General features: G+C 44.2%; 1 protein-coding gene across 1 annotated transcript in view; it reads left to right on the top strand.

Moving 5' to 3' along the window:
- AMPD3 (adenosine monophosphate deaminase 3) overlaps positions 1-12,843 on the top strand; it is an 86,382-nt gene that overhangs the window by 20,919 nt on the left and 52,620 nt on the right. The window contains 2 exon segments of the mRNA XM_030199495.1: positions 5,540-5,747; positions 9,086-9,251. Coding sequence (XP_030055355.1) covers positions 5,540-5,747; positions 9,086-9,251 — 374 coding nt within the window.

Genomic DNA, 12,843 nt, shown 5'->3' with positions numbered 1-12,843 from the left:
TAAATAAATAAAGAGTACGGTAGGTATGCAGAAACCGAGTGGGAGAGCAGAAGAGCAGGGTGCGAGATTGGGATTGGATAGAATGTGGGGACTCAGGACTTAGATTAGTAGCATGGGAATGTGGAGATTCAAGGAGTAAGTGAGGGCAGAAGAAGACAGTGGAAAGGGTATGACTAGAGGTGTGTTAGATGAGCTGTGGGGTATGAGACTGAAAAAAATGGGGAGGTGTTATGCAAAACCTAGAGGAGCTGTAGGGAAGGGTTGAGAGGCAAAAGAAAGTGGAAGGGGACTGTGGAGTGAGTGAGAGGCAAATGAAGAGGATGAGCCTTTGAAGGGAATAATAGAGGGTCACAATAGGGAAGGTGAAAAAGGGAATGAGTGGAATGGTAGGGGGTAAGAGACAGAAAAAAGAGGCTGATGGCAGGGGAAAGAATGAATAATACATTGAACTAACCAGAACAGATAGGGGGAAGAGAGGCAGGATAAGGAAGATGATGGCTGGTGGAGAAGAAGTGGCAGTCAGGGGCTTGAGAGTAGGTGAAAGAGAGAAATAGAAGACTGGGGGAGGAGTGAAAGACAGAGGGGTAATGAAAGAACTGGAAAGGTGAAAGTGGGATTTGGAAAGCTGAACTGAAAACTGGAGGGTGAGAGGAGGGGAGGAGGAAAATGTATCTAGTGTGGGTACAGAGGTAGCTGAGAGAATAGGGGGAAAAGATATAAAAGGAAGGAACATTTATAGAGGAGGAAGGGAAGAAGACAAAAAAGAAACAGAAAATGGAAAAGATCCTAAAAAAATTGACAAGGGGAAAGCAGAAAGAAGAGTCCAGAACCTGCCTAATTGGAAAAAATATAATAATCAGACAACAAGGTACAAGAAAAGCATTTTATTTTGAGCGATTGGGATGTGTTAGCTTTGGAAACATATGTTTCTTATGTATTTGTGTTTTGCTCTGTATAGCAGGAGTTCCCTTTCTGTTTGTTGTTTCTTCAGTGTTGCATGGCATGCTATATGCTCACATGTAGTCTCTGTTTAGGAATCTGTCACAATCTGACTTCTTAGGTTTTTAAATTCAGATTTTCACTTCATACTTCTGTTTCTAATGTGTGGTCCCTTATTTTCTATTTAGTGAACATCTTTTTTCTGCATGTGTGTCTGCAGAGAAGGATTAAGCTTACATTTAGGTTCTGTGTAGGGATCTATCACAGTCTGGCTTGTTCTGCTTTCTCAGTACGAGATGTACCAATGGACTATAGCCCAGTATATTTGCACTACTACCTTTGCAATGCTGTGAAAATCCTGGACGTTAGTGTTTTTCTGGTATGGCACATTTTCTATATGCTATTGAATGTTTTTTTTTGCAGGGTTTTCCAGAATTGTTTCAGTTATCACCACAACAGTGCATCTACATATAATATACATTTCACTGTAAGTCATAGCTGTACCTCAGAATATTGTGCTTTGTCTCTTTGTGTGTTAAAAACATATCTTTTTAGGACATTTTTTATTAGACTATTTTTTTTGTCTTTCTTTGTTGTACTTTATTGTTTTGTAATCCGCTTTGAACCTGTTTCTGGGGAGATGGTGGAATATAAATACCATATCATATATCATTTTAAAATATTCACTGTTACTCTTTCATATGAACTAGATTAATTAATATAAATGCAGAATATTTACTCAGCTACATGTTCAAAATTATTTTTCCAATGTTAATTGTACATATGTTGTAAACGGTGGGGGAAGCACAAGGCTACAGTTTCACCTAGGATGTCAGATACTTGTGGGCTAGCTCTGGGGAGCAAAAAAACAGAAACAAATGTCTGGAGGGCCTAGGAAGAGGTAGAGAGGCAGTGTTGAGAGGTGGGACTGTGGAAAGGCAGACAGAATGTAGATAAAGGACTGGGAAGAAGTTGAAAGAGGACAGTTGGAAGCTGGATAGGTGGTAAGAAAAATAAATAAGAAAGGGCATAGATGAGTAACAGGGAAGGAACTGGGGCTAGTGAAGGAATGAGTCAGAGGAAGGTAGATGAGGGCTTGGGAGTTAGAAAGTACAGAGGATGGAAACGGAGCAAGATGGATTGAGTAAAAGACAGAATAGGCAGGAAAAGGAGGAGGGGGGACAATGGGAGGGTTTGGATGAGACTGGGAAATGGAAAGCTGGTAGGTGAGAAGTGAAAAGAGGGAGACTGAAGACTAAACAGTGAGAGAAGGGGAAAATGAAGGATTAAATCTGAGTAGAGAATCGGAGAAGAAAGAAATGATTAGTGTCAGATGTATAGATGCAAGGGAACAAAACCGAAGGAGAGAGAAGAAATGGAGACACTAGAAAAGAATTTAGGAGAAGACCTACAAGGAAAGTACAAGAGAGACTGGGACCAGCTCATTTAGAAAAGTGAAATGCCCAGACAATAAAGGTAGAAAAGAGGATTGGAATGTGTCTGCTTTGGGAAATGCACATCTTTTCTTTTTGTATTTTTCAATTCTGTTTCTTTTTACCAGTATTGCACTGCTTGTAGAGCCTGGCTTTATTTATTTATTTATTTATTTGTTATATTTCTACCCCACATTTTCCCACCTATTTGCAGGCTCAAATAGGTGGGAAAATGGACATTTCAGGTTTTGTTTGCATGTTTTTATCATCCAGTTCTGTATCAGGTGAGGAACTGTGAATGTGTGATGAATTCTGTTAGCATATAGTGTCTCTGCAGAAATCTGTAATAATCCAGCTTGTCCCATTTTCCCAGCAGTAGGCACATTGGTGCTGTAGGTCTAGTGTAATATTTATAGCCCTGTGTTTCCATAGGTAGTATTGCTACGTTTGAGTCCTGGGAGTTAGAGCGGTAATGGTGTGATGTTTGCTGTATAGGTTTTCAGTGTCTTTTTCCAGGGTTTTATGTTATTTCACATATGGCTCCTTTTACAAAGCCACGCTAGCGATTTCAGTGCAGCCAATATGACAAAGCCTATTCAATTCCTTTGGGCTTTGTTGCATTTGCCACACTGGAATCACTAGCACAGCTTTGTAAAAGGAGCCCATAGTGTCTGGTCCTATTTGAAAGCAGGCTCAGGGGCAAGTGCTGCCTTTAACCCTTGCCTCCCAAAAGGAAAAAGGGTCAAGACAGTGGTCTCCACAGCCTATAGGGTCACCACACAAATAACTCATCTGCTTAAAAAAAAAAAGTGTCTGTCAGTGAAAGGAGCATTTGCTGTTCCTGAAGTGTTAATTACAATGTGAGTATTTTTGTATGATGGATTTTAAGGGGGATAGCTCCATCGTTGGGGAATATAGTTTTGTAATACAGAACTAGAGCTTCAGGATTTGTATTGAGATTTTGTCCAATTCTTTAGAGAATCCAGACTTCATTTCCACAAAGAAGAATTTGTTGACTGATGTAGTCAATTATAAAGGTAGTTTTACTGGGTAGCTGGAACTGGCTGGAGGGAGGAGGGTTTCTTTATGCATAAAAGGCCACGGTGCCTTATATTGCTAATTTTGAAGTGTGGAGATGGGGGAAGGTGTGTGTAATGTTGTGGTGTGGACATGATATGTGGAAGTGTCAGTTTGGCTTGCCCCCTTGTTGCCACCCCAAATATTTCTTGCCCTTTCATCTCTGGTATACCTATCCCAATTAAAGATGAGGCTAAAATCCTAAGGGTCATCATTAATAATCGCCTTATTAAACATCATATTTCTTTTATTGTCAGTAAATCTTTTTTTGTTCTTTAGCAGATTCGTCTTGCAAGGTCCTTCTTTGATAAACCTTCATTTTGCCTTCTTATCCACTCTTTTGTCATTTCTTATCTCAATTGTTGTAACTCTATACTCCATGGTTTAGCACATTTCCAATTACGTCAGTTACAGCTCATAGAGAACATCTCTATCAAATTAATATATGAGCAAAGAAGTTTGATAGTGTTACTTCTCTTCTACAGGATTGCTTATAAAATTCTTGTTCTAACCTTCCACATTTTCTGGTATGGTTTTCCTGTCTTCTTTTCGAACATCTATTCTATTCTATTGATGTTTTATATACCCACCATTTTCCAATTGGGATTCATAGGGGTTAACAGTCAAGATAACCTTTAACATCTGAAGGAGATAGGTTCTACCCATCAGCATTTTCTTGTCCCCTCCAGATCCATTCACACTTCTGTAGATCCTCCACCTTTTCTGTTCTCGCTTCTTCTGTCTGGAATGCTATCCTCCTGCCTCTAAGAACTGAACTTTCATCCAGCTATCCTTAAAGCACACTTTTTCTCTAAGGCATTTCCAAGGTAACCTTAATAATCCCAGCCTCTCCCCTCCAGTTCCTGTTCCTTTATAGCAATAACTCTCCCTCCATTCTCCTGACTCCTTTTTCACTACCCTCCCCACCGTGTGTATCCCACCTCTTTATTAAAGCATACTTTTCCTCCTTCATTGATATTTTCCCTGTGTGTGTTCAGAATCCTTTTGTATCTCTCCCTCCCCTTTTCAAAATCTAATTTATGATTGCTTGTAAACCGCTTAGATAACTGTTTTACTTGTAGTATATTAAATAAATGTGAACTGTCAAGTGGATGTAAGGGTGGAAGTTTCCCCGCCAGAAAGGTCGCAAGCGGAAAGCTGACTTTCCAGAGAGTACCTGGACTTTACACAGGTTCAAATTGAGCTCTTGGAAAACAGTTCCAGCCCAGTGCCATTGGATGACCTTGTGTAACTAAGTCCTGACTCAATCCTACTTGTTGATGGAACCCCCCCCCCCCCCCTATTTTTCCTGCAGTTTAGTTTTTATCAAGTTTTCTGTAACATCTAAATGCTAGCAATTTACACAGTCATTCAAGTTAACTGTGCTCCACAGTAGCATCTTAATATGTAACAGCTGCACAAAACTAGTTGGATTGTCAAGATATCCACAATGATATGCATGAGATAAATAATCATAAACGCATTTGCACAGATTGCATCTCATTCATACTCATTATAGATATCCTGAAAGCTCAGCTGACTGCGGTATCCTCAAGACAAGTTTGGGAGGGCCTGCCTTAGGTGTCCTTTTACTTAGCTGCGAGAAAAAGGGCCCTGCAGTAACAGCGGGGGCCACTTTCCCCATGTGTCAGGGCCCTGAAGTACATAAATATTGCCCCCCCCCCACAATGGCCAAGTGGTAAGATAACCATTGAGGTGACAGTAAGAGCTCCTGTGGTAACCCGGCGGTAACCAGGCAGCATGCTGGATCCAGAACTACCACCGCTGGCCATGTTGGGCCAATGGTAGTTCTGGGATAGCGTGCAGTAAGTCCGTGTTGGGCTTACCGCCGCTTTGAAAAAGGGCCCCTTAGTGAATCAAGCCCCTAGATGGAAAGGCCTCATTGAATACCCCTACAGGGCTCCATTTTATTAAGGACAGTCTACTGGATTCTTTTTCCATCTTCCATGTACTAGTTGCACAGCACAAGCAACTCTGTTTGTTACTCTGTGGGGTTATTTCTGTAGAATACACTTAGGTGGTATGTACTTAAACTAAATGTTTGTCTTATTCTTTACTGTGGATCATAGGAGGAAAAGTTTCAAGATCATCAGGTCCCAGTCCCTGTCGCTGCAAATTCAAGACTGGAAGGGTTCATCAGCCACTCCCGTTATGTCACCAGTCACTCCAGTTCAGCCAGCCCTTGCCACAGTTCCAGATGCTGTTGAGACAATAGAGCTACCATATGAGGTTCCGGAGTTCCAGAGAGTCACCATTAGTGGAGATTACTGTGCAGGGGTAAGAAATATAGAATTTTCCAACACATTTAAATAAATACTTATACTGTATATCTGCATTTTTTTTTCACAAGTGATTTTCATTAGGCACAGCACAATAAGCACTTCTGACTGGGTGCCAGCAGTGTGGAAAGCAGATATGGTAAAAGGTAGGGTTACCAGAAAAAGGAGGACGGATTGAGCCAGCCGGGTTTTACTTCCATTGCTTTGCAATGGAAGTAAAACCCGGCTGGCTCAATCCGTTCTCCTTTTTCTGGAGCCATATGGTAACCCTAGTAAAAGGTTAGTGTAGTTCTCAAACTCAGTGGTTCCCAAATCTGTCCTGGGGTACCCCCAGCCAGCCAGTCAGGTTTTTGGGATCTCCGCAATGTAGGCCAGTGGTTCCCAAACCTGGTTCTGGAGGCCCCCAGCCAGTCAAGTTTTCAGGATATCCACAGTGAATATTCATGAGAGAGATTTGCATGCAGTGGAGGCAGTGCGTACAAATTTCTCTCATGAACCACTGATGTAGGCAGTACATGCAGATCTACTCATTAATATTCATTGTAGAGATCCTGAAAATCTGACTGGCTGAATGTCTCCCAAAACAAAACAAGTTTGGGAACTGCAGCTCTAGGTTGTACATGTGCTATATGTAATTTTAATCCATGTTGACATACATTTGAATGAAAAGTATGACAAAATCTACTTCAGTTTTATACTTTGAATCCTTAATCCTATCAACTGTCAAAAAGGTGTTTGCATTCTTAGAAAGACTCCTGGACAGCTGGCCCGGTAGCTCTGCAGCAGTGTTTGCACTGCCCTGCTGGGAAGGGCAAGGTAGCAGAGACACCACACCCAGACCTTGGGTGGAAAAGGTCATTGTGATAATTACCATGGAGTGGTAACACCCAGAGTCCAGATTCATAGCCCATTATTGCAGGGTTCTGGAAGGATCCCTGGTGATGTTACAGTAAATTGGATCAGGACGAATTCAGCAGGTATTTGCACCTAAAGGCTCCGAGGGCCACATTCCGGCCCTGGTTCTGATCGTGCTGGAAGCCCGAAGAAGCAGGAGGAAACCGCTGGCTGAAAAAAGCAAAAAGAAAGTCATGTTTTTCATGAACCAGTAACAAAGCTGCTATTAAAAGAACCTGCAGCACCTTCATACCGCAGTACAAATGGCAGAAACATAGTGATGGTAAAGCAAAACCATTAATCAGTCTCAGTCAGGGCCACGTCCTACCCTGCAGTTCTGAAGGGTGATAAACCTGCTGTGTCTGCAAAGAGTACAGTTTTAAGGAGCTTTCACCTCTGCTGACAAATTACTGCTGCATTACTGCGGGAGATAAGTGAGAATTCTGCTTCATTTCTAACCGCATAAAGTGCTCCTGTCTCTAGCCTGCTTTTTAGAAAACCAAGTTTTATTGTTCCTTTTTTTCCCACTGCTGCTGCATTGCATTAAGCAGTTGCTGTCTGTCAGTGAAATCCTCTTCATAACCTTTTTATGGTGATTATGAGAGAAACCACAGGTTGGAATGCCTGAAACCAATGCCTAGTTTGCCTATGCCTTAATCCTGCCCTGACTGCAGCTCTGAGAGAGATCCTCCTGCCCCCTTCCCCCGTCTTTGGTTAACATGGTGTTATAGGAGCCTTTTCAGTCCTAGCTACGTGGCTGTTCATACCATATAAATACACTTGAATAGGTAACTATACTACATTATTCTCAATTGATACAGATTGGGAAGAGTTTGTGGATAAATCAAACTGGATTTCATTGGGTGTATAGACTGACACTTATCCTTGTCTGAGGGCTGAGTAGCTCTCATCAGTTGGCAGATACATATAAGATACATAGAGGCAGGGAAGGGCCAGGTGTACTAAACCAGCGGTTTCCAAACTGTTGCTTATAACTCCAAAATGGGTCACAAAAGGTAAACATGGCCATTGCCCCCTTACCAAACCTTCCCCCCCCCCAGACAGTGATGATATTGAACTGTGTAGGATGATGGTACACTACACTTCATCCAACGACATGGTCTTGACAGGTGGTGAGGAAACAGCAGTAGCATCCATTGGTTAATGCTGCAAATTGAACTGAAGCAGAGACAGGAAGAAAGGTAGGGCTGGGGTCATGTTGATTGTAGAAAACAATTAAATAATGAATTCCCTTTTACACTAGCTAGCACAATTACATATTTTTAATATGCATTAGCATTTGACTAAAACTGAACCGAAGATCACTAATGTTCCGGTATGTGAGGTGTTCATTTCTTTTTTAGGAGCCATGGTTGATAGTTGCCTTTATTGTCACCATCCAGAAGTGGATTGACCATTTGTGTAACCGGACAGTGCCCGAGGGCCCAGATGCTCTTCCCAGTTGCCTGCCGCTGCTGCCCATTACAACAGGCCTGGTTCTACCTTGAAGGTCCTGGTGGTCTAAATGCCTGTGCGGGGGGGGGGGGGGGGGCAGAAAAGAACAACACTGTTTCCTGCCTGCTTCCACTATTCTGGCTGGCGCTGCCGTATTTTAAAAATGGCTACAGAGACTCCCTGCGGCAGTCTCATGAGACTGTCGAGAAATGTGACATTAGCATGAGAAGTCTTGGTCGCCATTTTGAAAACACGGCGGTGCCAGGCAGAATATTGGTAGTGTGCAGGAAAAGAGTGGAGTTCATTCCTGCTTCCAAAGAAGCCACTAGACCACTACTACTACTTATCATTTCTATAGCGCTACTAGACGTACGCAGCGCTGTACACTTGAACATGAAGAGACAGTCCCTGCTCGACAGAGCTTACAATCTAATTAGGACAGACAAACAGGACAAACAAGAGATAAGGGAATATTAAGGTGAGGAAGATAAAATAAGGGTTCTGAGCAAGTGAATAAGGGTTAGGAGTTAAAAGCAGCATCAAAAAGGTGGGCTTTTAGCTTAGATTTGAAGCTAAAACTTGTGATTGTGGCCATGATTACCATGACTTTTCTAGACCACCAGGGCCCTTCAAAGTAGGACTGGGAGGGGCCCACTGAGGCTCGGGGAACTGTGGTGTATGGGATGGGTGTGGCAGCACGGGGGGGGGGGGGCCCAGATCACCCTGCCTGGAGGCTCAGAAGTCCGCCCCTGTCACAATCTGTCTTCCAACATCTCTTCAGTAAGCAATTTTTCAGTCAATCGTCACCTTCTCTAAATAGCTTCTATGAGGTGATTTTTGGGAAGGATAGTAGGTATCAATGCTTTGGATCAGAAAAGATCTGTGAAATGCAGGAATCCAAGCAGAATGCACTGTAGCACACAGCACTGAGGTGCAAATTTCACTTTAGCTTTGAACTGTTTGCAATAAAAAAATCATTTCTTGTAGGTCACTGTAGATGATTATGAACAGGCTGCTAAAGGTCTTGCGAAAGCTCTACTCATTCGGGAGAAGTATGCCCGGCTGGCCTACCACCGCTTTCCTAGAACAACTGCAAAGTACCTATGCTCCATGCGTGATGAGAACCGTACACTGGAAGATGAAGTTTTTCCAGGTGGGCTCCTTCTGTCCTTTGCCGCATGTCAGTGTTATAAACGTAGATGACTTTATTGGTGATAAACTTGTGACTCTGGCCATGATTACCATGACTTTTCTAGAACACTGTTTCCCAGGTCTTTACAATAGTGTGGTTATTTGATCAGTAGCAAATAAATCTCTGGAATATAGTTTTATTGAAGCTAGAGTTTGATATGACCTGAGCTTGGATATGAGGTAACTAGATGGGGTGAAAGGCAGGATAATCTTTGGATATAAAATTTCTATAGGAGCAGTTCTAGCTTCTGCAGCACAGGGAGTTACATACAATGAAACCATAACAGTTAGAGTTCTTCCTTTCCAACTGCTTCTCCATTCTCTACTCTCACCACCCCCCAACAGCCCCACTCCCCATGAGTACCTCCTACCCTTCCAACTAACCAATCTCCCAACATACCCACCAGAGTTACCTGTCCACCGCTAGCTGTGCAGTGGAGAGGTAGCTTAATGTTTAGTGAAATGGGCTGAGAACCTGGGGAACTGGGTTTGATTCCCACTGCAGCTCCTTGTGACCCTGGGCAAATCGCTTAGCTCCAGGTACAAAAATTTAGATTGCAAGCTCACTAGGGATAGAGAATGTACCACAGAAAGGCAGTATATCAAATCCATGACCCTTTACCCAGCTACCCTCATCTTTCTAGCCATTATTACCTCCCCAACAAAATCTACCACAAAGGTACTCAATCCTCCCAAATTAATCCTCATCCCCTCCTCTAAGTTGGAAAGAATACAACGAGCCATATTCTGCTTGCTTCCCCCACTTGTTTCTATATCTAGTGGTTTGATATTGCTGCATGTGCTGGCATACATATTTTACAAAAAGCTTTGCATTAAGCAGAGTCTTTTGTAAAATACTCAGGAAATTTGTCTATTTCCCACATGGAGCTCCTATACAAAATGTGGTTTCACATATGAAGGTAGTAGGAGCATCAGAAGAGCAAATCAGGAAGAGGATAAAAAAAAAATAAGGGCATGTGGCTATAATAAAAATGGTACCACCATTGTTCTAACAATGTGTTAAAATATAAGAAATAGATTGGGGGGGAGGAGAGGAGGGGAAGAAAGGAGACCTAGAAATTAACCAAAAACAGGAAGTCAGTGAGTCCAGACATTAACATACTCCTAGGGAAATATCAGCTGGTGAGTTTATCTTTAAAGCTTTGAAGGCTCATTGTTTGAGGATAGGCTGATACTTGGCATAGGGTGTTGGAACAAACCTGGTGAAGGTGTGGTTGCTTCCCTATAAATAGATAACATTGATAAAACCAAACTCGTTTTTCTATTAAGGGCAGGCGTAGTGATGTTTTTATAGTTTACACCAGATCAGTGGTACTGCTGTATCTTTTCTCTGCCCTAGCTGTGGATGCCAAGAACTTCTTGGCAATGGCTCCTTTCCTTCCAGGGCTTCCTGGCTCACAGAACAGAGGTCCCCAGCAGGAAGGTGACAGCAGTAGGCCAGAACAGTGACAGCAGAGAATGGATAGGGACTGGGCAGAGATGAGGAGGGAGAAGGCTGCTGGAGAGATTGAACGAAGAGATAACTAGAAGGGTGAGACGGATATGGAATGGTACACAGCAGTTTGGAATCTGCTGTTTTCCCCTCCTTTTTAGTTTATTATTTAATTCCTTTTCTCATAATATTTCTTTCCTTTTTTTACTTTGTTTCATGCTTCATCTGTCCTATTGGCTTCGTAGTTCTTTTCAAACTTCTTACAATTGTAATTTAATTGTAAACCACCTAGATGGTTACCGTTGTGTGGTATATCAAATTTTAATAAAACCTGGAAGTCAGAGCATGGAGCTGAAGGTACTACAATAATGTCATTTAATTCTGGCATTTATAATCTGCTTAACCACTTGTTTCTATATCACACTTTATAAGCAGGTACTTTCTCTATTCCTAGAGGGATCACAATCTTGGCTTTTGTACCTGAGGTAAAAGAGGGTTAAGGGGCCCTTTTACTAAGCCGTGTAAGCATCTACACGTGCCCAACGTTCGCCAAAATGGAGTTACCACCCAGCTTGGCTCTTGCGGTAATTTCATTTTTGGTGTGTGTCCGATATGCGCATCCAAAAAATAATTTTAATTTTGGATGCGCATATCGGACGTGCGCCAAGTGTCATTTGATGCACGTAGGTCATTACCGCCTGGTTACTGCGTGAGCCTTTACCACTAGGTCAATGGCTGGCGGTAAGGTCACAGACTCCAAATGGACTCGTGGCAATTTTGATTTTGCCGCATGTCCATTTTCAGCAAAAATTTTAAAAAGACCTTTTTATAGTCGCGCTGAAAAATGCACTGGCACGTGCCCAAAACCCACGCCTACACTACCGCCAGCCATTTTTCAGCGCACCTTAGTAAGTGGACCCCTAAGTGACTTGCCCAAGGTCACAAGGAGCTGTAGTGGGAATTGAATCCAAGCTACCAGGATCAAAATCTGCTGCCTTGACCATTAGGCCACACCTTCCACAGGCTTTGGCAGGTGCTAACAGATGAGAGCTCTCACAGTGTGGGGGGGTCTCTTTCTATATAATAATTCTCACCACCAACGTTTTAATGTGTCTGCCTGTGTCCGTGGCGCCTTCGAAGTTGCTGAGCTAGGCTCCGTTGCCAGGCTGACGTCACTCACAGCTGATTCCCAGGCAGGGGGAGGAGTAGGGAAACATGCGGATCAAGTGGCAGGGAGCGGCGCATCAAACAACGACCCTCCTCTCCCCTGCCCCCCCTCCTGCAGCCACATGTCCTGCGACCCTCCTCTCCCCCTGCCCCCCCTGCAGCCACCCATGTCAAGGGACACTGCTCTCTCACCTGCCCCTCCTTCATCCACCCAGGTTGTGTAACCAATTCTTCGGCGCAGGCAGGAAAGATCCCCGGTCCTGCCTGCCCACTGCTGGCGCTGGTGCTGACGCTCCCCCGCTGCCGGATCACTGTTCAAAATGGCCGCCGATACTTACAAGGGCAGCCTCCAAGACTTCAGCAGAAGTCTCGCGAGTCCGCCATTGGAAGTCTCTGTGGCCATTTTGAACAGCGATCCGGCAGCGGGGGAGCGTCTCAGCGCCAGCAGCGGGCAGGCAGGACCGGGGATCTTTCCTGCCTGCCCTGAAGAATTGGTTACACAACCTGGTTGGATGAAGGAGGGGCAGGTGAGAGAGCAGGGTCATTGGACATGGGTGGCTGGAGGGGGGCAGGGGGAGAGTAGGGTCGCTGGATATGGGTGGCTGCAGGGGGGGCAGGGGAAGAGGAGGTTCGCAGGACATGGGTGGCTGGAGGGGGAGAGGGGAGAGGAGGGTCATTGGACATGGGTGGCTGGAGGGGGGTCAGGGGGAGAATAGGGTCGCAGGACATGGGCGGCTGCAGGGGGGCAGGGGAGAGGAGGGTCGCTGGACATGGGTGGCTGCAGGGTGGGGCAGGGGGAGAGGAGGGTCACTGGACATGGGTGGCTGCAGGGGGGGCAGGGGGAGAGGAGGGTCGCTGGACATGGGTGGCTGGAGGGAGGGGGTGGGGGGTCCTGAGACCAGAGAGGTGTGGGGGTGGAAGGGGGGCCTCAGAC

Source organism: Microcaecilia unicolor, chromosome 4 (assembly GCF_901765095.1).
Source record: "Microcaecilia unicolor chromosome 4, aMicUni1.1, whole genome shotgun sequence".
In the NCBI taxonomy this organism is placed as follows: domain Eukaryota; kingdom Metazoa; phylum Chordata; class Amphibia; order Gymnophiona; family Siphonopidae; genus Microcaecilia; species Microcaecilia unicolor.
The sequence above is the reverse complement of the archived record's forward strand: the minus strand, read 5'-3'. Positions and strand labels throughout refer to the sequence as shown.